Source organism: Saimiri boliviensis, chromosome 9 (genome assembly GCF_048565385.1).
Source record: "Saimiri boliviensis isolate mSaiBol1 chromosome 9, mSaiBol1.pri, whole genome shotgun sequence".
NCBI lineage: Eukaryota > Metazoa > Chordata > Mammalia > Primates > Cebidae > Saimiri > Saimiri boliviensis.
This window is the reverse complement of record NC_133457.1, coordinates 90,331,555-90,357,000: the sequence shown is the minus strand read 5'-3', so window position 1 is coordinate 90,357,000 and position 25,446 is coordinate 90,331,555. Positions and strand designations below refer to the sequence as shown.

Sequence of the window (25,446 nt, the reverse complement as noted above, 5' to 3'; positions counted from 1 at the left end):
TATCCTCTTTCTTTTTTATTACCACATATTGGTAGTAAATAGATAGTAAAAATGGCTTACATAATAGGAGAAACACCTAATGTAGATGATGGGGTGATGTATGCAGCAAACCACCATAGCACGTGCATATCTATGTAACCTGCACGTTCTACACATGTACCCCAGAACTTAAAGTATAATTTTTTAAAAAACCAGTGTAATAGAATAGATCCCTAAGCTGCTCTGCAAGTTCAGTGCAATCCCAAGCAGAATCTGGTAGGAATTTTTTTTTTTTTTTTTTTGAGACGGAGTTTCGCTCTCGTTGCTCAGGCTGGAGTGCAATGGCGCGATCTCGGCTCACCGCAACCTCCGCCTCCTGGGTTCAGGCAATTCTCCTGCCTCAGCCTCCTGAGTAGCTGGGATTACAGGCACACGCCACCATGCCCAGCTAATTTTTGTATTTTTAGTAGAGACGGGGTTTCACCATGTTGACCAGGATGGTCTCGATCTCTTGACCTCGTGATCCACCCACCTCGGCCTCCCAAAGTGCTGGGATTACAGGCTTGAGCCACCGCGCCCGGCAGGAATTTTTAAATGAAACTTTATACAAGCCAATTCTCAAGTTAAGTTGGAAGACACAATGATCAAATATTGCCAAGAAATTGAAAATGAACAATGTTGAGTAAAGCACTTGTTTTCCCAGACATTAAAACCTATTATAAAGCTGCAATAATTAAAATGGTATATGGTACATTGATAAAGTGTCAATAAAGCCTTATTTAGAAAGACTTGTGTATGTATATAAATTAATATAAAACATCACATTTTATATAAAACATAAAATATAAATTTTATATTAAAATATAAAAATAACATTTTATATCAGCAGGGGAAGAAAGAATTCAATACTATAAACAGTGTTGAAAATGCCTAGCCTCTTGGGGAACAAAAATCAAAACAAAAAAATAACTTTACACTATCCAAAAATATAAATTACATATGGATTAAATAATTTAAACATATAAAACCACAATCAGAAATGAATTCACTCCCACCAGAATGGCTCTTATCTAAAAGACAGGTAATAACCAGTGTTGGTGAGGATGTGGAGAAATTGGAACCCCTGTGCACAGCTAGGTGTAAAATGATGCAGCTTCTGAAGAAAAGTTTGTCAGTTCTTTAAAAAGTTAAACATAGAGGCCGGGTGCGGTGGCTCAAGCCTGTAATCCCAGCACTTTGGGAGGCCGAGGCGGGTGGATCACGAGGTCAAGAGATTGAGACCATCCTGGTCAACATGGTGAAACCCCGTCTCTACTAGAAATACAAAAAATTAGCTGGGCATGGTGGCGCGTGCCTATAATCCCAGCTACTCAGGAGGCTGAGGCAGGAGAATTGCCTGAACCCAGGAGGCGGAGGTTGTGGTGAGCCAAGATCGTGCCATTGCACTGCAGCCTGGGTAACAAGAGCGAAAACTCCGTCTCTAAAAAAAAAAAAAAAAAAAAAAGTTAAATATAGAATAGGATCCAGCAGCTGGTTGTGGTGGCTCACACCTGTAATCCCAGTACTTTGAGAGGCTGAGGTGGGTGGATCACCTGAGGTCAGGGGTTCGAGACCAGCCTGACCAATATGGTGAAACCCCATCTTTAAAAAAAAAAAAGAGAGAAAGAATAGGATCCAGCAATCCTACTCCGAGATGCATACCCAAACAAACAGAAAGCAGCATCCAAACAGTACTTGTACAACAATGTTTACAGCAACAATATTCATAATAGCCAAATGGTAGAAAGAGCACAGATGTCCATCAACAGCTGAATGGATAAATAAAATATGCTGTATACATACAATGGAACACTATTCAGCCTTAAAAAAGAATGGAATTCTGGCTGGGCGTGGTGGCTCACACTTGTAATCCCAGCACTTTGGAAAGCAGAGGTGGGCAGATCACTTGAGGTCATGAGTTTGAGACAAGCTTGGCCAACACGGTGAAACCCTATCTCTATTAAAAATACAAAAATTAGCCGAGGATGGTGGCAGGCACATGTAATCTCAGCTACTCGGGAGTCTGAGGTGGGAGAATCACTTGAACCTGGGAGGCAGAGGTTGCAGTGAGCTGAGATTGCACCACTGCACTTCAGTCTGGACAACAAGAGTGAGACTCTGTCTCAAAAACAAACAAAAAAAGGAAATGAAATTCTGATACATGATACAATATGAATGAAGCTTGATGATACTATGCTAAGTGAAATAAGCCAAATACAAAAGGACAAATACTGTATGACTTCATTTATATGAACTATCTAGAATAGGTAAATTAACAGAGACAGAAAGTAGAATAGAGGTTACCAGGGACAAGGGAGAGGAAATAATGGAGATTTACTGTTTAATGGGCACAGTTTCTTTTTGGGATGCTTTGCAAATGGACAGTGGCCCAGCCTGGGCAACATATCAAGATAGCAAGACTCTTGTCTCTATTTTTTAAAAAAGTGGAGCATGCTGATAGTCCCAGCTACTTGGGAGGCTGAGGCAGGAGGATTGCTTAAGGCCAGGAATTCAAGACCAGCCTAGACAACATGAAGAGTCCCTGTTTCTACAAAAACAAACAAAAAAAATTATCCAGGCATGGTGGCATGTTCAGCACATTTGTGTCCTGATAAACTAGTTTAGCCTTTCCTTTGATTATGTTTCAGTGGTTAAAAAAAGTGAGTCTGACTTATTTATACTGACATGAAAGATAGCCAAGAAATACTAAGAAGTAAAAAGAAGCAAGCAACAGAGCAAACAAATGATCCTATTTATCTAGAGAACACAAAGTCTTGAAAATCTACTCAAAAATACGTTTGCAAATATGTGTAAAAAAGTCTGCAAAGATGGTTGGTCACGAAGCTGTTAACCGTGGCTGCCTCTTAGGAGAATGGTCTGTTTTCCATTTTTACTCTGAATCATTTCTTTCTTATTATGTTTGATTTTTATTTTTAAAATTTTTATTTATTTATTTTGAGATGGAGTCTTACTCTGTTGCCCAGGCTGGGGTGCAATAGTGCGATCTCAGCTCACTGCAACCTCTGCTGCCCGGGCTCAAGCGATTCTACTGCCTCAGCCTCCCAAGTAGCTGGGACTGCAGGTGCCTGCCCACCATACCTGGCTAATTTTTTGTATTTTCAGTAGAGATGAGGTTTTGCCATGTTGGCCAAGCTGGTTTCAAACTCCTGACCTCAAGTGATCTGCCCGCTTTGGCCTCCCAAAGTGCTGGGATTACAGACGTAAGCCACGATGCCTGGCTGGAAATGTTTTTAAAACTGGATTGAGGTGATGGTTATGTATCTGTATAAACTGACCAAAAATCATTGTAGACCAAAAATTCACCTAATGAGTGAATTTTATGTTATGTAAATTATAGTGCAATCAAAACATAACAACTAAAAAACCACATTCCAAAAAAACCACGCAGCCAATCTCTCCCCAAAAGACCCCTGCTGTAATTCAGTTTACAGATGGAATCTAAATAGTATGTGCAGCCACTGAAATTTGAATGGAATTAACACACCGTCATATCCAGCTGTATGTGCGTCAGCCACTCAGTCCCAGTGTTTACAACGCTAATGCTGCAGGAGTCTCAGTGGGAAGTTAAGTTACTCTGTAAGGCTTCTCTCAATGCAGTGAATAAAAACTTAAACAATTTAATAAAATCTTCCATACCTGAACATCCTAACACCCTGCTACATGCCAAATAAAACAATTCTTTGAAAGAACATGAATTAAATAAAAGTTACCTACATTTACAGAAAAACAGGGTCTGGGATAAAATGTCTTAACTAGCTAGGAGATGAGCTCTTTCTCTTGCCAAGTAACACAGGACTTTTCTGATGCATCCAGCAAAGCTCTGGAGTTTCCTTTCTGGAGGTCTGTTCCCATTTCTCCAGAGACAAGGCTGCATCCCAAGGTTCCAGATCTTTCACAGGTCATTAACGGGCATCCTTATAGGACTTCCCCTACCCCACCTCCTGGCCCTGAGAACTCTTTCAGTGGATTCTCCAGTGACTAGAAACAAACTGTTTCCTTGGTGGGGTTGGCTATGCATACCCTCTCCTTGGTCCTTTTCTTTGCTGAATTGAAAATAGAGCAGGGTACAGTGGCTCAGGTCTGTAATCCCAGCATTTTGAAAGGCTGAGGCTGGAGGATCACTTGAGGTCAGGAGTTCGAGACCAGCCTGGCCAACATGGTGAAATCCCATCTCTACTAAAAATACAAAAATTAGCCAGGTGTGGCGGTGGGTGCCTGTAGTCCCAGCTACTTGGGAGACTTAGGCAGGAGAATCGTTTGAACCCAGGAGGCAGAGGTTGCAGTGAGCCAAGAATGTGCCACTGCACCCCAGCCTGGGCAACAGAGTGAAACTGTGTCTCAAACAACAATAACAACAAAAAAAAAAAAAAAAAAAAAAAGAAAAAAAAGAAGAAAAGAAAACAGAACCCCCAAGCTGGAACCACATGGATTCTGCTGCCTCTTCACTCCTTGAATCCCTGTTTCTGCCTGTCTAGTTGGTTCAGTAAACCCTCCACCCTCCTCCTTCATTCCACCAAACAACAAGAAAAGCAAATAACAAAACGTACCTATCATAGTTTTCCTGCTCTTTCTTAAGAAGGGGTTACTATTTAGATCTAATTACTTAAGATTTCCTATTAGCTCGGGAGCAGCTTTCAGTATCCTCCAGGACTCTTATTAAAACAGATATGCTTTTCCTGTACTAAACACTAAAATACTATGAACGATCAGAGTTATAAAATGTGTGTTTTTTTAATTCACACATTCCGAACACATTTAAAAAGGGGCAAAAGAGTATATGATAAATGAATCCATTTATGAATGGACTCAAAAGGGACAAAAGAGTATTCAATTGAAAAGTCAGTCCCCCTTTCTACCTTGTCCCCCAGAAATGGTAGCCTCTCTGTGAGGTGTTTTGCATCTTTTAATAATATACCTGGAATCTGTCTCATATCAAAAAAGAATAGATTCATTCTTTTAAAAAACATGGTATGAATGTATCATTATGTATTTAACCAGTTCTCTAGCGATGGACATTTAGGTGGTTTCCAGTCCTTTCCTAAAACAAATAATATAATAACTGTCTTTATATACACACATGTCAGTTTGCATGTGTGAGTGTAACTGTGCTATAAATACCTAGGTAGGAGTGGATTGGCTGAATCAAAGCTATGCTGAATTACTGCCAAATTGCCTTCTATAAACTAATTGTACTTTGACCTACAGGCAGTATATGAGAGAGCCCATTTCCTGACACTCTTGCCAAGATAGTATGTGAAATTTTTGATCTTTGCCACTATAAAGCATTGTAGTTGCTTTTCTATGAACAATATGTTTACATCCTTTGCCCACTAGGCTACTAGGTTGTTGGTCTTCTTATTATTGATTTTTAGGAGCTCTTTACGTATTAGAGAAATTAGTCTTTTGTTTGTAGTATGTGTTGTAAAGTTTTTTGCCAGGTGTAAAATTTTCATTTTTTGAGTCTATTATTATTTTATATATTTAGTTTTTGAGACAGAGTTTTGCTTTTGTTGCCCAGGCTGTAGTACAATGGTGCAAACTTGGCTCACTGCCACCTCTGCCTCCTGGGTTCAAGTGATTCTTCTGCTTTAGCCTCCCAAGTAGCTGGGATTACAGGCGCATACCACCACACCTGGTTAACTTTTGTATTTTTAGTAGAGACAGGGTTTCACTATCTTGGCCAAGCTGCTCTTGAACTTCTAACGTCAGTGATCTGCCTGCTTCGGCCTCCCAAAGTGCTGCAATTACAGGCATGAGCCACTGTGCCCGCAGGAGTCTATTATTTTTGAAATGTTAAATTCTAGCATTTTATATATCTGAGATTTTAATCAGTACCTGTTACTAAGGACCTGTGGCCAGTATGAATCTCTCCTCTGAAAGTGAGAGCAGCTCCTTAGTCCTTATTGGAGATTTTAGTTCCTACTTATAGGGTGCCTTGTAAATTTGCAGTGGCTTCACGGGTGCTCTCTCCTTTTCTTAGAGTTGATTATAGCTGCCACAAGAACACAAACTACATCTTTTTTTTTTTTTTTTTCTTTGTCTCTGTCGCCCAGGCTGGAGTGCAACGGTGTGATCTGGACTCACCACAACCTCTGCCTCCCAGGTTCAAGTGATTCTCCTGCCTCAGCCTCCTGAGTAGCTGGGATTACAGGCATGTGCCAGCATGCCCAGACAAGGTTTCTCCATGTTGGTCAGTCTGATTTCAAACTCTTAACCTCAGGTGATCCACCCGCTTTGGCCTCCCAAAGTGCTGAGATTATAAGCATGAGCCACTGTGTCTGGCCTACATCATACATTTCTATATCCCCCTATATTTTTGCAGCACAGAGTAGGAGTCTTAAACTTGATTTTATTTCTAATTTTAAGAGGGGAGGGGAGGGAGCGCTGCCATAGGTAGTGAAGTGGCTGAGGATCACTGTGTGCCCCAAAGCCATGTCCTGCTATCCCGAGTCTTCCTGTCACCTTTGGGTTGACAGGTTCCGTGTGTGGCTGTCAGATTCAAATAGCTTGGACTTCTTAGGCTTCGAAGAGGGAGCTCCTCACCAATTAAGCAAGCAGAGGCTGGAGGCCAAAGAGCCTGAGACAACAGCCCTTGTGACCCTCAGCTTCAGCGTCCTTGTCCCCTTCTGGAGTATGATTCATTTTCTTTCTTCCACTTTTTAGACAAATACATATTTAACCCTACTCCTCTCTATTGATACCAATGATCTGCCATTATCTGGCTTATTTGACTGTGAAGTCACTTACATGTTCTTGACGTTTTTTCAAGGGGCAGATGACTGAGCTGCATTCTTTCTGGCTTAAGCTCAGTTCTGAAGCAGGAAATTGAATGGGGGAGTCTCTTGGCAAAGAAACTGCTGGAAGGGTCCCCAAGGACTGAGTAATCCTATCATCGATCAGGTGCCTAAAGTGGGAAAGCCTGACTCACAGCATGTGGGGTGGGGGGGCAAAGGAAGTACCAGATGTGGTCTCTGTCTCCAAGGACTTGGATCTCTATTTGTAGGAAAAAATTCCAGATGTGGAGTGATTAGAGGTGTGAGTCCTGAAATTGTGCAGTACTCAGCTGTGGCTCAGAGAAGGCAAAGTCCCATGTGACCAAAAGTAGAAAAAAGCTTCTTTCTAGAAAGAGTGGAACCCGAATGTGGTCTCAGTGCAGGTGTTTTGAATCTGGGGATCTTGGACTTGGGAGTTGGATTACCAGGTGGTCCACAAGCTTGTATGAGGAAACACAACCTCTCCATTTGCACCGACTTCTAATGGAAATTTAGCATTTCCTCTCATGGTGAGCATGAGCCATGAGCCACAACACTGCAGAGTACTTGTCACTCTGTGACCACCAGAACCAAGACTTTTTCCCTTCTGTATGTCAGTTGTTGCTGCTGTCTTCAAGTAATGCTCACCCACCTCACTACTTTGAAATTATGGTAGTTATGAGAACTGGCATCAGATCTTATTCATTCAATTAACTACAAATATATTACTATATACATTTTGGAAAAGGGTTTGGTCACTACAGTTCATTATAACTGTTTCATTTTGTAATCCTATGTGTCTTATTAATTGGAAAACATTATTTTAATATACAACAGTTTTGAGTTCTCAGTACCCAACTTACTTCTTGGCCTACAGTAGTTGTTCAATAAATAAACATATAAACAAACAACAGATGGGGCACAGATTTGAAGACATAAGATGGGACCAAATTATTGACTTAGCAATTAGAAAATACATGGGCATATTTTATTTACATGTTATCTATTTTCAGAAAAAAATGTAAGGCAGCTTATTAGAACAGACATCATACAACAAGATAGCTTAAATTAAGAGTTAAGCAGGGAAAGACTAAAGTTGAGCCATGAATGAGGCTTAAAAATAAAATAAAAAAGTATGGCTTTGGTTTTAGCAGACAATGCAAAAACAAAAACAAAAACAAAAAACCGTGGACAGTTGCATAATTCACAGTACAGTTAAAAAAAAAAAAAAAGCTAAGCTAACTGTATAGGAGAAGAAGTACAGTAATTTCTCCTGAAGATTTTATCGAAGAAAAGCTAAAATCTGCCCTTTTGCCATGGTTCACGTACGCATTCCAGATACAAGCTTGGTCCTTGGGATAAAAATCAAGGACTGAGCAGGAACCTCTCCTTAGAAATGACAAGGAACAAGGTTGGTTCTGAAGATGCCAGTTGGGGAAACAGTGGAAGCTGAGGTCACCCTTTGCAGACCAGACCTAAAATCAGAACCAAGGAGAAGAGGTAGAAACACTGCTGTAGAGGAAAGGGTCTGTACAGAAAGGCTGACCAAGGCAAGGTCCCCCAGGTGCCTGGCAGTAAATGGAAAAGAGCAACAACACACACAAAACAGTGATGGGAACATGGAACACAGTGACCCTGCGCGCTCAGAGGGGCAGTCATCCAGTTTACATCATTGACCTTGGGCCATTGTACCGCTGACTCTCAGCTCTACAAACCAGCGCATCAGGAACAAGGAAGAGGCAGAAGTTCAAAGGACTTACCTCACTCATTCGTTATCCTGATAGACTTTAGGTGGGAGATGTGCAGTGAAAATGGAGTTGATGACCATCTGGGTGACCCGCTGAGAAAAAGGGATTACATGGATGATCCCTTTCCCTCAATTCCAAAGAGTAGGCACTGGAGTGTGGACCCTGTGTGTACCATCATGTGGTCCTAGCTTGTTCACGGGAAGCTGCCTTTAACCCTGACCTCTGACAGCTCCTTTCCTTCCTCAGCATTAAGAACTCCAGCTCTGTGAGCCGCTCTTGTCTTGTCTGACCATTCCAGCGAATGGAGAGGGGGCAGTGCATGGCCATGCTAGGCACTAAGATCCCTAGAGACTCCAGCTAACTCACTAGCAGCTTACCATGCTCAGTAGAAACCAAAGGATAAAAATTCAGAGACCAGGGTCCATGTATCACTTTAACCCAACAGGGCTAAACAGGCGATCACACAGATAAATACATCCTCATTTTCATAACAAATGCCTCAACTTGATACTTCCATGCATTCATATTAAAAAGACAGAACAGAGAAAAAGTTTCTTACTTTAGGATTCAAGTCGAAGAAAGAGTAGTATTTAAATCGTAACAGCAGCTGCTCATCCTCGTGGATGCCTTGTTCCATAAGGGAGCGTGAGGAGTCCAGCCAACTGGAAAACAATAGTGTGAGTTTTAGAAGCCAATCAATTTCACATATATCCATTATATTATTATGTTATGTATTAAATATTACATATATATCCTTAAACAAAATCAGGGTCATACAGATTGAGTAGCCCTAATTTGAAAACCTGAAATGCTCCAAAATCTGACACTTTCTGAGCGCTGACCTGATGCTCAAAAGAAATGCTCACTGAAGTAGTTTTTTCTCTTTTTTTTTTTTTTGAACCGTAGTCTTGCTCTGTCGCCCAGGCTGGAGTGCAGTAGTGTGATGTTGGTTCACTGCAGCCTCTGCCTTCTGGGTTTAAGTGATTCTCCTGCCTAAGCCTCTTGAGTAACTGGGACTATGGATGTGTGCCACCATGCCCAGGTAAGTTTTGCATTTTTAGTACAGAGGGGGTTTTTCCATGATGGCTAGTCAAGGCTAGCTTGAACTCCTGACTTCAGGTGATCTGCCTCCCTTGGCCTCCCAAAGTGCTGGGATTATAGGCTGGGTCATTGCGTCCCTCGCTGAAGCATTTTGAATTTCAGAATTTTGGATTAGGGATGCTCAGTTGGTGAGTATAATGCAAATATCCCCAAATTCTGAAAAAAAATATTAAAAAAATTCCCAAATCCTGCCGGGCGCGGTGGCTCAAGCCACTTTGGGAGGCTGAGGTGCATGGATCACGAGGTCAAGAGATCGAGACCATCCTGGTCAACATGATGAAACCCCGTCTCTACTAAAAATACAAAAAATTAGCTGGGCATGGTGGCGTGTGCCTGTAATCTCAGCTACTCAGGAGGCTGAGGCAGGAGAATTGCTTGAACCCAGGAGGCGGAGGTTGTGGTGAGCCGAGATCATGCCATTGCACTCCAGCCTGGGTAACAAGAGTGAAACTCCGTCTCAAAAAAAAAAAAAAAAAAAAAAAAAATTCCCAAATCCAAAACACTTCTGGTCTCAAGCATTTTGCATAAGGAGTACTCAACCTGCATAGCCAAAAACCAGTAAGCATATAATAATAGCTTATATTTGCATTTTATCTTATAGTTTTCAAAGTGCTTTATAGATTTTTTTCTCATGGATACTCTAAAGTAATCCAATAAAGAGGCCAGGGCAGTTCTCATTATCTCATCTTTGCAGACGAAGAGACACAGTCTGAATGACATTAGATCATCCTTAAGGGTCACAGGCCTTGGCTGGGCATGGTGGCTCACACCTGTAATCCCAGTACTTTGGGAGGTCAAGGCTGGCAAATCACCTGAGGTCAGGAGTTCGAGACCAGCCTGGGCAACATGCTGAAACCCTGTCTCTACTAAAAATGCAAAAATCAGCTGGGCGTGTGGCAACTGCTTGTAATCTCAGCTACTTGGGAGGCTGAGGCTGGCAGGAGAATCGCTGGAATCCAGGAGGTGGAAACTGCAGTGAGCCATGATTGTGCCATTGCACTCCAGCCTGGATGACAGTGTCAAAAAAAAAAAAAAAAAAAAAAAAAAAAAAAAAAGGCACAGGCCTGGTTACGGGGCCAGCTTGAGAATCCGTATGTCCTGGGTGCCCACACCACTTCTCCTTTTACCAGATGGTTTGCCCCAATGCCAGCTCTGTGTCACTGTCTAGACCTTTCTGCAATGAGAGAAATATTCGTATCTGTGCTGTATGATGCATTAGCCCCAGCTGAATGTGGCTGTTAGTACCTCATTTTAATTTTAATTAATTAAAAATCCAATCTACATTTAAATATCCACATGTGGCTAGGGGTTCCTGTACTATAATACATGGTGGAGTTCTAGAGTTCAGAAATAAAAACTGGGAAATGGTGAGGGGTGGAGGAATGGAGATTAAAAGTTAACAAAATAAGAGAGGAATGAGTGTACTTCAATACCGCTGAATAACAATGACTTGAACTTCCATTATGTTAGGCCCTGGAGGGCAAAGAGAATGACCAACATGAAATCACCATCCTAAAGGAGCTGACAGTCTGCTGGGGGAGACCAAGCCTCATAAGAAAGGGACAATGTGATGTTAGAGTGAGCAAAGTGTCAGGACAGAGTTATGAGGAGGAGGGCGATCTTGAAGGTCGTCCTTGAGCAGGAGACAGCATGTGGCTGGGCCTTAAAGAACAGGCAGGGACTGACCAGTTGGTAAAGGGGTGTTATATGTAAAATTTTTCTTTTTGGTGCCACAGAGAAAAATTAGTACTGGCACCAAGGATTTTTTAGCAAAGCATTTTTTTTTTTTTTTTGCTTCCTGCAGAAAGGGTACTCCTGTCGGCAATTTTGCCACGAGAGTACAACGAACAAAGGAAAGCAGACATATTTATTTTTTTTACACATTTGGGGTTGCTTTTACTGCTGTGTTTGATTTCCATTGGCTGGAGCCAGACTTCACAATTTAAAACTTGATTGGCTAATAACTTGAAACTTTTTTTAAACAGGTAAAAGCAATGGAGAGCAAAAAAAGAAAATCCAAATAAGGAAGGGGCAGAGGCTGCAGGCTGGGACATGCCTGTGAGCACATCCAGCACAGACATTTTGGACATACAAGGACATAGAATGTACTACGTGCCTGTAAGCATGTCTAATGCTACATAGGATAGGGCTTTTAGCAAAAAGCAAGAAGGCTTTTGAAGAAAGTGTTTAAAACAAACTCTTATTCTTAACACTTACATATTTTTTTAAACAAGAAAGGAAACTTTGAAGAGGAATTTTTCTACTTCGCACAAAGGGAATTGGCCTGCAGGTGAGATAGTGACAGAAAGAGTGAGTGTGCACCTGGTGGCATGGGGTGGTAAGAGCGTGGGAGGATGTGGAGACACTTGCTGGGGCCAGCTCTTCTAGGGAGTTGAATGCTGTTGCCAAGTTTGACTTTATCTGGTAGGTAATAGGGAACAATGGAAATGATAGCTTCAGAAATAGTCTGGGTATATTTTCTGAGACCATTTCGAACAGAGCTCAATGACTTGCTCATTAGAATGCCTAAAGAGAAGAGTGGCATTCTACAAAAGACAGTGTAAGCCTGCAGGGCCACCTGGGATCTCCCCCACTGACCCCTGGGGACAACACACTTACTAACTCCCCTGCATCCCCATAAAATATGCTTTCCATATCTGCAGTGGCAAAGAATTGGTATTCACAGATAGTACATCTATTGCGTTAGCCAAACACGTAGATTTAGACACACGTTAAATATACTGAAATGACCAAAGACTGAATTTTTCCCCTTTGTTACTAAAATCAGCACTGACTTTTGCAAATAAAGTACAATTGCTAGGCCTACCAACTTGAAAATGAAACACGGCCTCCCCCACCCCAATCTCTTACTATGTTGGCACTAGCTCAGGGAGAAGTCAAAGGAGCCATGTCCTTACCCTGCATTGAGCTTGGCTTTATCAATCAGAGACCGAGGCTGGTACATATCCGCAAGTGCTTCTGGGGACTGCAGGGGTTGGCTGAATGCAAGGATGCTGCAGTTTTGCTCCGTCAAAGGGCTGTCACTGAACCAAGTCATGGTGGACGATGCTGGTGTTCCATTGATGGGGTCATATATAGGGGTCATGGTTTTACTGTATAAACCAGGACTTGCTGCAAGGCAAGGGGAGCATGAACTATGATATGAGAATCCAGGGATAGAAATCTTCAGGAAAATATTAACATTACTTACACTAAAATGAGTTTTAACTTTCAATGTTGGCACCATTTAAAATAATATAAGTCAAGCTGGGCACTGTGGCCCACGTCTGTAATCCGAGCTACTTGGGAAGCTAAAGTTGGAGGATTGCTTGAGCCTAGGAGTTTGAGACCAGCCAAGGAAACATAGCAAGACTTCACCTCAAAAAACAAAAAAAAAGGCCGGGCATGGTGGCTCACGCCTGTAACCCAGCACTTTAGGAGACTGAGGCAGGTGGATTACTTGAAGTAGGGAGTTCAAGACTAGCCTGACCAACATGGAGAAGCCCCCATCTCTACTAAAAATACAAAATTAGCCAGGCTTGGTGGCACATGCTTGTAATCCCAGCTACTTGGGAGGCTGAGGCAGGAAACTTGCTTGAACCCAGGAAGATGGAGGTTGTGGTGAGCTGAGATCATGCTATTGCACTCCAGCTTGAGCAACAAGAGTGAAACTCCGTCTCAAAACCACACACACACACACACAAACAAAACAAAATAAGATAATATGGATCACGATGGTAGAGAGATTAGTAATAGACAAGTAATAGTCTTATCTGTAAATTCAGCTCATTAAAACCCTTGGAACTCAAATAAGCTTCCAAAAATCAACACAGACAAACATTGGGGACCACTTATTTATTTTCTTTCTTTCTTTCTTTCTTTCTTTCTTTCTTTCTTCTTTTTCTTTCTCTTTCTTTCTTTCTTCCTTTCTTTCTTTCTTTTCTTTTCTTTCTTTCTTCTTTTCTTTCTTTCTTTTTTTTTTGAGACAGAGTCTTACTCTGTTGCCCAGGCTGGATTGCATCCACCTCCTGGGTTCAAGTGATTCTTCTGCCTCAGCCTCCGGAGTAGCTGGGATTACAGGCACCTGCCACCACTTTCAGCCACTTATTTTTTTCTCTAAATATCACTCTTTATCCCAAATTTGTGGTTAGTGGTACTAAAATTTTGCATTCCTCAGCAACATCAGATATACAATTCAAATAATGAGTTATTAAGCATGCTTGTTGAAAAAAAAGAGTCTGAAACACATTTCTGTTAATTCTAAACTTAACTAGATAGCCTTTCCTATCACATCTGTTCTGCAATTTAATTTCTCCTTTGTTTGAAAGGGGTGGGAGGAGAGGTGTATTATCCTCTTGAATTTTACTCTACGTTCGAACAACAAAACACCTGTCACAAATCTTACCTGGTGAACCAGAAGCTGTTGGAGAACTCTCTAGGTTTAGAATATCTTCAATTACAGGTTCCTTATTATTTTTGTCTTTTTTCTTCTTCTTCTTAAAATAGTCACCAGAAGGCTTTAACAAGGAAAGCTCTTCTGATCTTCTAATATCTAGAAGTAATTAAAAAAAAAATGAAGAAAAAGAGAAAGTAAAAAGAAAAAGTCTTCTAAGACTCAGTCATTTTGTGCATTTGAAATCATTTCTCAGGAAATTTCTGAAAAGTAAATAGGACTAAACTGCATCCCTTTTGAAGAAATAGAAGGGGAAAGGGGAACCGAGACCTCCAAAGTAGGTTGGGAGAGAAAATAGTGGACGGAGATTCAGTCTAGTGAAATTTCTAGTTAAAAAAATTTATTATAAAAGTATTTCAAATGTATCTAAGGCAAAGGGAATGGTATAATGTCCCCTTCATGTGCTCCCTGCTTAGCTTCAGCCGTTATTAGCATTATGCTATTCTTGTTTCCTATTTACCACCAACTTTACCTCTCTCTCCTCTTTCTTTCTGATATGGTTTGGCTATGTCTCCACCCAAGTCTCATCTCGAATTCCCACATGTTGAGGGAGGGACCCAGTGGGAGGTAATTGAATCATGGGGTGGGTCTTTCCTGTGCTGTTCTCTGATACCGATTAAGTCTTATAAGATCTGTTGGTTTTTGTTGTTGTTTTTTTTTTTTTGTTTGAGACAGAGTGTCACTCTTGTTTACCAGGCTGTAATGCAGTAGCATGATTTTGGCTCACTGCAACCTCCGCCTTCCAATTTCAAGCAATTCTCCTGCCTCAGCCTCCCAAGTAGCTGAGATTACAGGTTCCTACCACCATGACCGGCTAATTTTTGCATTTTTAGTAGAGACTGGGTTTCATCATGTTGGCCAGGTTGGTCTCAAACTCCTGACCTTGTGATCTGCCCACCTCAGCCTCCCAAAGTGCTGGGATTACAGGCATGAGCCACCGTGCCTGGCTCATCTGATGGTTTTATAAGGATTTTCCCTGCACAACCTCTCTCTGCCTGCTGCCATGCATGTAAGATGTGACTTGCTCCTCCTCGCCTTCTGCCATGATTGTGAGGCCTCCCCAGCCATGTGGAAATGTAAGTCCATTAAACCTCTTTCTTTTGTAAATTATCCAGTCTTGGGTATGTCTTTATCAGCAGCACAAAAATGAACTAATACATTTCTCTTCCTTGCTCCCTCTCCCTTTCCTTTTTCCAGTTTTTTAAACCACCAACAAAGGTCCTGCTTCCTTTTTCTTTACAGATCACAGACCTTGAAAATATTTCTTTTATGCACTGCCCATCAGCTTATTTCATCCCTGTGGTGATGTCCTCATGCCCTGCCCATATCTTCTTGGTCCTCACCTGACTGCCGGTGGAATCTAGACCATGTGTCTTTCTGCCAGAGGCTTTGCTCTGACAGCTGGCCAGGGTCTGCACTGCCTACCTACACATGCAACAGCCCACACATTCAGGGAATGAATGTTCCCCAAGAGTGGCTTTTAGTGACGGTCCACAGTGCTGCATAAACATCCTTACCCTGAGGCTGTGTCTACACTCTCTCCCAGAAGTCACTAGCTGCTGAAGTGTAACTTGGTTGGTGACACTCTTCTTTTCTGTCTTACTTCCCCGTACCCAGCAGTATTTACTGGCATCACCTCCTAAATAAACTATTTGCATTTGAATCCTTATCTCAGGGTCTGCTTCTGGGAGCTGAAACTTTGATAATCTCCATTTTCCCCATTAATCAAATATGTTTATAATTGTTGATTAGAATTGCTGATAACCTTTAATTATACTAGTGGCTATCATTCCAGGTAAAAGCCAATTAATGTGGACTTTTAGTCTCTGGTCAGCTTTGTTGAAGGTCGGTGCACTGATTCCATTAGGTTCTCTCATCATTTCATTTATATACTGCCCAGTGTTGAGACTGAGCCTAGCAGTTTAGCTTGACTCTCCCCAGCAGCCAAAGACAGTCAGGTTGCAACACATCTGTGACCATTCCAAATGCATAATTTATACACAAAACCTGGTCATGAATAAAAAATTCCCCTGTGAATACTAAAAGCAAAACAACGAAACAGAAACACCTGTATCTTTAAGGCCAGTATTTGCATCTCTTCTATTCTTCAAGGAAAAAAACCACTAAACTGCTGAATTTTATTTCACTTCAATTGATAAGGTATAAAATGCAATGATTAGAAACACCAAGTTGAGCCTTTAAAACTACCACAAAGAGATAATCAGGAAAAGAGAACATCTGACTTCTTCTGTTTATTTGAAAGCTTTAAGTTTTTGGCCTCAACTATGATGTGTGCTTCTATAATCATTTACTTTGTTTTCAAATCTTCATTAGAATATTGCCAAAAAATAAGGTGCCCTCATTCTTGCCATTTGCACACCATGGACAAAACCGCAACTTACATTCTGTAATGAAAGGTTCCATTCATTTGTTCACTCAATGGTTATTGTGTGCTGGGCATTGTGACTGGAGTGAGGAATGCAGAGATGTTCAGGAAATGGTTTCTTCCCTCACTCCATTTCATATACCATACCAGCCCCCACTGCCCAACCCTGGCATTTCCAATCCTGCTGATAGGTTTTCTCTTTTTTTAAGTACTATCCATCCCATTTTAACCTCTTACATTCTTTTTTTATTTGTTACATTTGTATTTTAAAATTTGTTACATTTACATTTATTGGTTAGTGTCTGCCTCTGCCTGCTAAAATGCAAGCTCCAGGTGGGCAGGGATTTTAGCTCTGTATCACTGGTGTATCCCTAGCATTCACCACAATGCCTGGGATACAGTAGGTGCTCAATAAATATTTGCTGAATGAGTGAATAAAGTAGCTTATGGTTTAATGGAAAAAATAGATTACTCACTACATATTATCTATTCTGGGTTCAGATGTTGACTTTTGGTTTTGGAATCAATGAAAATGCCTATAATACTTTCAAAAAATATAAAATAAGAATACCTTCATGGTGTAGTTCCTTCCCTTTATGGAGTTTTATAAAGAAAAGAATGATTTGGGTAGCGTTGTCTTTATGACTGTTAAATTATAGGATACCAAATCTATAAGTAATTAGGTTTAAACTCACAATTAAGTATATTTTTATGCTTAATCACTCATAAGTGATTTTTATGAACAGTTATTTACTTGAGCCAGTTCTAAATGAAGCAATTAAGACTTTGCAACACCATTATCTCAAAAACAATTAAGATACATAACTTTATGGTGATTAAGTATTTAATACAATTCTTTTTTTTTAAATCTTAAATACTGTATAAAAATGTTTGAGTATAGCTTGGATAAATAAATTTGTGGGGGCAATCTTAATGATTTATCTTGTCTATTTACAAATCTCTTGTGCAATAGTTTTTTTTTTTTTTTTTGAGACAGAGTCTCTCTTTGTCGCCCAGCCTAGAGTACCACGGCATGATCTCGGGTCACTGTAACCTCTGTCTCCTGGGTTAAATCAATTCTCCTGCCTCTACCTTCCAAGTATCTGAGACTATAAGCATGCGTTACCATGCCCAGCTAAGTTTTGTATTTTTGGTAGAGATGGATTTTTACCATGTTGGCCAGGATGGTCTTGATCTCTTGACCTCATGATCCACCTGCCTTGGCCTCCCAAAGTGCTGAGTTTACAGACATGAACCACTGCGCCTGGTCTGGAATAGTTTTAAGTTTTGTGGAGATATACCTGATTTATGCCAATAATGCTCCACTTGGCTTAACTACAATTAAATGGCTGCAATATCCAGAACTGGGCTTAAACGTGTACTTCCTAATAGGTGAATGTTCTCTAGCCCATTGCTTGAAGTAGGCAGAATGCACCCATAATTTTCCTGTCTTCCTTTGTAAGAGTCTAAAGGACACGGGCCCTTTCAGGGTACTCACTCAGGGTTTTGCAGATATCACTGACAGCTTTAAAAACCACAGCTGAGAAGCTGACTCGCAACCTCACCATCTTCAAATTCGGCAGGCGAAGGCGCAGCATTTTATGCTGAGGGGTGAAGAGAAGCTTTGCATCTGCCTGGACCCCATATTTGTCCAGGGTCCAGTGGGTTTTCAGAAGCCAGCAACGCTTCTGTTCCCACCAAAGAGCAAAGTCTGACCAGTCTTGAGATATGTCTGCAAAAATGAAAACACAATTAAGTAAAATGAGAGAGAGCCCAGCATGGAGGTTCCTGGAGCTGCAGAGTCAATTTCATTGTGTGCAAAAAAAGGAAACCAAAACTGATCTTCAGCTCCCCATCACCTTTTACAATTCTAGGCTCAATAACCCTTGGCTTCTTTCCAAAGTCTCCAGGGAAATAATAGGGACTGAAACTTACCATCATTTACATTTAAATACCGTGGAGGAAAAGAAATATAAAAATGTGTTCACAATGAACGCTAAAGTTCTCTGCTAAAATCTCTCTGTGCCAGGGCCCTTTCTCAGAAGGCCAACAGCACCTGACTGTGTTTAATCAAGATTATTTCTCTTAGAGAAATGTATCCTTATACCACTGTGGCACAAGGGAGTGTCAATAGGCCCCGAAGTCCACACAGAAGTACTGTACAACTGACATTTCATTCTTCTTAGTAATGTCCACCTCTTTATCAGTACCACCATATCCAAAGTGTTTAAACTGAAGTCAGGGTTAACATCTTTTCTCCCTCTCAATGTTAGTATTAATGTCAAATCTTTCCTCTCCTTTAACATTGGCATTAAAATAGAATCTTTTCCCCTCATCAATGTTGGAGTCAATTTTCAATCTTTTATTTTGCAAAATGAAGAGCTATCTGGATCTTTGTTTTCTTATTTTTCTTTAAATGTTTCTCTCCCTCTCTCTCTCTCTCTCTTTTTTTTTTTTTTTTTTTTTTTTTGAGTCAGAGTCTTGCTCTGTTGCCCAGGCTAGAGTGCAGTGGTGTAATCTCAGCCCACCATAACCTCCACCTCCTGGGTTCAAGCAATTCTCCTGCTTCAGCCTCATGAGTAGCTGAGACTACGAACGTATGCCACCATGCCTGGCTAATTTTTGTATTTTTAGTAGAGACGAGGTTTCACTATGTTGGCCAGGCTGGTCTCGAACTCCTGACCTCGTGATCAACCTGCCTTGACCTCCCAAAGTGCTGGGATTACAGATGTGAGCCATCGCACCCAACCAGAAAACTCTCCTCTTAATGCTGTTAGTAGAAGCATAAACTGGCACAAGTATTTTGGAAAAACCTTATGAATCATCATTTTTTAATTTGAGCTATACCACCCAACAGAAATGATCACTGAAAGACAGGTGTTATAGCAGCTTTTTCTGTAAGTGCATGAGAATGGAAACACCCCAAATGTCTGTTAAGAGGTAAATGGATAAATAATTGTGGCATATTCATACAATGGAATCTTGTACAGCAATAAAAATGAACCGAAACAATAGGCAACAATATGGATAACTGTCACAGACATAATTTTGAGTGAAAGAAAGTCAATGTATAAGAGTATATCTTTTATAATCTCATTTGTATAAAGTTCAAAATCAGGCATATTATTCCTGTGGTGTTATTAGTCAGGATATTGGTTACCCTTGGTGACAGTGACTGGGAGAGGTCAAGGTATGGAGCTTGGGTGGGAAACAGGTGATGTTCTATTTCATGATCTGAGTGGTTACAAGACTTAGAGAACATTCATCGAACTGTTTAAGATAAGTGAACCCTTGTTTATAATAAGTGAACTTTTCTGTATGTATATTATATGTCAATAAGGACTTACTTGAAAAAAAAAAACTATCTTGCTAGAGTAAATGAAAAGCCAGCCTCCAAGGCCTTAAATAGAAGGTAAAATAAGCACAAAGAAAAGAGAATGTTATTAAATTCTACGTTGACAATGTTGACTCCTGATGTGAAGAATGTAACACTGAAGGTTTCTTTCCTTAAACAGGGAGAGTAGTAAGTGGTGGATAAGTGTTAAAAGACACTGTAGCACCAACTTATCACTAAACTATCAAGTATAAACAGAGAATTAACACAGCATTCAAATGCCAAGCTACCTAAAGCCACATTAGATGTCACTAGTGGAATGAGTCCCATCCCTTTTGAAGTCCAGCATTATACCTACTGGGAACTTTACTTGGCACCAAAAACTCAAGTGTTTTTTTTTTCTTTGAGACTGAGTCTTGCTCTTTCACACAGGCTGGAGTTGCAACGGCGGTTCACTGCAACCTTCACCTCCTGGGTTCAAATGATTCTCTTGCCTCAGGCTTCTGAGTACCTGGGATTACAGGCGCCTACCACCATGCCTGGCTAATTTTTATATTTTTAGTAGAGATGGGGTTTTGCCATGTTGGCCAGGCTGTTCTCGAACTCCTGACCTCAGGTGATCTGCCCACCTCAGCCTCCCAAAGGGCTGGGATTACAGGTGTGAGCCACAGCACCCAGCCTGGGCTCTTTATTTCTCTCTTTCCTCTGGGATGAGGGGTGGGGGATTGCTCTTCAGGCCATTACAAGATAGATGATCAGAAAAACCTAGACCAGCCATTAGCAGCGATGCAACAGACAAGGTTTCAAATACAGAGAAACCATAAAGCAAGAGTAACTTACTGATCTGTTCTACTAACTTGAGCATCACTCCCCCGACATGAAGGTCTCCAGACACTCGCAGTGTGACATCTTTCTGCTCTTCTTCATTGGGATTATCAACGCGAACCACAAGCTCCCAGGAGGCAGATGTAAAGTCAGTGGATGACAGCATTGTAGCAAATGCTGGTGTCTTCTGAACACAAAGGCAGACATAGATTGGAATGTGGGAAGGAAACGGGATGTGCCAGTAGACTTGGAGAACAAAATTTCTGTTTTTCGTTTTGTTTTTCATTTTAACCTCCTCTTCGAAAAACTCTGCAAAGTTTCTGATACTCCAGATATTAAATTCAGCATCTTGGCCGGGCGCGGTGGCTCAAGCCTGTAATCCCAGCACTTTGGGAGGCCTAGGCGGGTGGATCACGAGGTCAAGAGATCGAGACCATCCAGGTCAACATGGTGAAACCCCGTCTCTACTAAAAATACAAAAAATTAGCTGGGCATGTTGGCGCGTGCCTGTAGTCCCAGCTACTCAGGAGGCTGAGGCAGGAGAATTGCCTGAACCCAGGAGGCGGAGGTTGCGGTGAGCTGAGATCCCGCCATTGCACTCCAGCCTGGGTAACAAGAGCGAAACTCCGACTCAAAAAAAAAAAAAAATTCAGCATCTTAACTTTAAAGACAAAAAATTTTATAAAAATGGTCTCAAACTGTCTAAATTTATGTACTTCATTTTTCCATTCACCATTCATCCAAGACCATTTGGCTCTGTATTTTCTTTGTCCAACCAATGCTTCAATCTTCATTTCCTCTCTCTATTGACTGCTTTTGACCTTTTCTCAACTATTCTGGCAATGGGCAATCTTCCATGTTACCTTTTTAAAAAGTCGATTTTATTAAGGTATAATTTGCATGTAGTAAAATGCACAGATTTTAAATATACTACCGTTCAATACATTTTTTTGTATGCAAATTATACTTCAATAAAGTTGATGCTTAAGGGATGTCATTAAAATCTCTTATTTCTAATATCTTTAATACATGTATATTATTACATTCCTCCTACAAAAATTTATATTTTATAATAAAGCTCAAAAAATTTAAAAAGCCAAAATCCTATTTCAGTCATTGTAGTATATAGTTTCACCTTAAGTGCATATAAAGATATGAGTCATTAATAATTATTGCAATGTATTTGATTTACTTATTATTATTTTATATCATATTAAAATTGATTATATAAATGCACCAGTTAAGTTTTTGGTTACATCTTTGGCAAAAGACTTAAAAACAGGAGTAATGGATATAAAAAGCTTGCTCTTCAAGGTACAGATGGGCGTGTGAACTTCAAACCCATAGTTTTCCCCTAATTGGAGAAGCTAGCAAGAGAACGTTCACAACTGAAACATTTTGGGCGGTAACAGAAACACTAAAATCCAAAATCGGCAGAACTTGAACAAAACTTGAGATGTCAGTTCTCTCTTACTTTTAAACAGAAGTAAATAATGCTATGGCTCCTGGCTGTTTTAAACATTTAAAGTAAACATCATTTAAATGATAATGAGTCTTTTTCACTTTACTACGTAAAGCCAGCTTACGAGAAATCTGTGTTTTCATAAGGCCTATTTTTGAGAAACATTGATGCACTCAAACTCCTAAGAAAGGGCTCCTCTAACTGAGGATGTACACTAATCCCCCAGGGATCCTATTAAAATGCATATTCTATCAGCAGGTCCCGGGAGGAGCCATGCATTTCTTTCTTCTTCTTTTTTTTTTTTTTTTTTGGAGACAGTGGATTGCTTTGTCACCCAAACTGGAGGTTGCTGTGATCTCGGCTCATGGCAACCTCCACCTCCTGGGTTCAAGCAATTCTCCTGCCTTAGCCTCCCGAGTAGCTGGGATTCCTAGATGCCACCACGCCCAGCTAACTTTTGTATTTTTAGTAGAGATGAGGTTTCACCATGTTGGCCAGGATGGTCTCGATCTCCTGACCTCATGAACTGCCCACCTCTGCCTCCCACAGTGCTGGGATTACAAGCATGAGCCACTGTGCTCTGCGGGGACATGCATTTCTTAACAGGCTCCAGATGTTGCTGGTTTGTGGCTATACTCAGTTCCTCCCTTCAACCTACAGTATTCAGATCAATATTAAGCCAGAAATGGAGGTAACATCTGAGGAACATAACTTTTAATGATAATTCAACAACCAGTGTTATATCTGTTCTGTGTGTTCACTTGAAACTGCTCATTTGTAAGCATAAGAGAATCTCAAAATATGTTACACAGATACATTTAATACTCCAAATGTGAACAGATTTGGGACAGATTTTATGGTTAGAATCAAAGTTAAGCATTCAGAAGTAGCTCCTTATGTTTTTATAGTCAGAAGCATGCAATGCATCTACGACCCATGCACAGAGGCCCACACAGAACCCTCTGCAGGAGGAGTGGTTTAGTCAGTGACTGCATTAGGCCTAACTGCTTCCTTCTGTCATCATCAGCTTCAGGTATCCTTTATCACCTACCGACTGGATGATGTGCTCTGTGTTAACTTCTGTCTTCTGTTAATCCCTTTTTCATCCTCCCAGCAAGCTCATTTAGAAATGAGTAAACTCAGGCTCAGAGAGATGAAGCAACTTGCCTGAGGTCACACAGCAAGTGAGATGCTGGCGCCAGATGGGAATCCAGGTCTTTCTTTCTAACTTCAAACTCTTATCCACCACACTGGGAAACCACTTTGATAATGTTGTAATGCCAAAATGAAAGAAAACTCCTTAAACTGCATGAACTGAATTCTCAGTTGCCTTTACTAAGCATTTCTATCAACATAAATCTTGCCCAATGAACAGACAAAAAAGATACCCCTTCATCGTCAACCTCATAACTTGGCATTGAACTACTCGACTTTAAGATCCTTACAATTTCTCAAATGCTATGATTGGTAAGTTTAGTTATTTAAAATGTTTTGGGGCCTGGCGCGGTGGCTCATGCCTGTAATCCCAGCACTTTGGGAGGCTGAGGTGGGCGGATCGCAAGGTCAGGAGTTCGAGACCATCCTGGCCAACATGGTAAAACCCCATCTCTATTAAAAAATAAAAAAAATTAGCTGGGCATGGTGGTGCGCACCTGTAATCTCAGCTACTCGGGAGGCTGAGGCAGGATAATTGCTTGAATCCAGGAGGTAGAGGTTGCGGTGAGCCGAGATCTGGCCACTGCTTCCCGCCTGGGGCCTGGAGACAGAGCAAGACTCTGTCTCAAAAAAAAAAAAAAAAAAAAAGTTTTGTATATAAAGAAAATAACTTAATAAAAAAATTTTTTCTTCTTCTTCTTTTTTCTTTTCTTTTTTTTTTTTAAGATGGGGTTTCACCATGTTGGTCAGGCTGGTCTTAAACTCCTGACCTCAGGTGATCCGCCCACCTTGGCTTCCAAAGTGCTTGGATTACAGGCATGAGCCACCATGCCCGGCTTTTAAAGTTTTTTTTTTGTTTTTTGGTTTTTTCTTTAAGAAAATAACTTTTAAAGGTGATTCCTTACTGCTTATTTCACTGGACAATACGATATAAGGTCTTTTCTTTTCCTAACTTGGGTGATCAAAACACAATGCATTTAGGCAATAGATAGATGCTGATTCCCCTTATAACAAAATGCAGGCTAAAATTAGACAAGCTGGTTTTCCCGCATTCCTCTCCTATCTTTCTGCGCCTTCATTTTTGAGTGAACTTCTAGTCTGCAGCAAGCTGTTACTTGTCAAGGATAGCAGCAAACTTCAGCCAGGAAAACGCATCTAAGGAGACCAAAACAAGAAGCAAAGCTACTGGCAGACGTGAAGCTCAACAGCCTTTCGAAGAAAATCAGAGAAAGAAAGGAAAGCAGGGAAGGAGGGATGGAGGGATGGAGAGCAGGAAGGAGGAAAGAGAAGAAGGAGGAGAAAACAGTCCTCTACGCTTTCCCTGGAAAATCTAAAGGTGTTTGGTGCCCGAAGGCCACTCAGCCTGTCTTTTGCCAGCTCTGCAGGACCTGGGGCGGATGCTGGGTGGATAAGCATGCCCCTTACTCGCATTAAGGCAGCACCTATGGCTGGACTGAAAGTTTGTTTTGTGCGGCCAGATGCATAGGGCAGGAGAAGGTGGTCACATCCAGACGAAATTATTTTCAATCAACAGCCATTTAAATACAAGAGGCGGCAGAAAGAAAGGGGGTAGGGGGATCAGGAGCTACTGGTGCCCATCAAAGCCTCCCAACCTCCAGCTCCCCAGCCCTAGTTCCGGAGCACCCACCTTCTTTCCAGGAGCCTGTTGCGTCCCGCTTCGCAGACGTGCACGTGGAGAGCTGAGTCCCTACAAACCGCCGGGGGCAGAGCCGGGGGAGGAGGCGCTGGCGAAGTGGGGCGCGGGGGGCGTCCAGTGTCGGCGGCTGCCCAGCTAAGGCTGCAGCAGGGGTGGGCTGGAGCCAGGGCGCGCGGGCGAAGCTGCCCCGGGATCCCCCGCTGAGGCTCGGTGTCCGCCGCCAGCCGGGCGCAAAGTGCCAGGTGCACTGTCCCCGCCCTGCGCGGCCCCCAGCGGCCCGGCTGAGGGCAGCGCGCGGCGGCGCAGGCGAGGGCACGCCCAGCCCCGGGCCTGCTAGGTCTCGCTCCCTCGGAGAGGAGGCGCAGTCTGCAGATTTTTAAGGGCAAAGGGTGGCGGAAGGGCGGCTTGGCGGCGAGAAGCTGGACGCACGCTCACTCTGCAGCTCCTCTCGCGACCTCTCTTCTAGCCGCTTTAAGGCCGCCTCCAGTCTCCCTGTCCCCCAAGGCCCGCCGGGGACCAGCCCAGATGATTAAA

At 41.7% G+C, this 25,446-nt stretch overlaps 1 protein-coding gene across 1 annotated transcript in view; it reads right to left on the bottom strand.

Moving 5' to 3' along the window:
• FERMT1 (FERM domain containing kindlin 1) overlaps positions 1-25,147 on the bottom strand; it is a 47,367-nt gene extending 22,220 nt beyond the window's left edge. Inside the window, 6 exon segments of the mRNA XM_010343773.3 lie at positions 9,099-9,201; positions 12,559-12,772; positions 14,046-14,192; positions 17,978-18,211; positions 20,654-20,822; positions 24,904-25,147. Of these exon segments, the coding sequence (XP_010342075.2) occupies positions 9,099-9,201; positions 12,559-12,772; positions 14,046-14,192; positions 17,978-18,211; positions 20,654-20,804 (849 nt within the window). The 5' untranslated portion in view covers positions 20,805-20,822; positions 24,904-25,147.
• Positions 25,148-25,446: the final 299 nt, after the last annotated feature.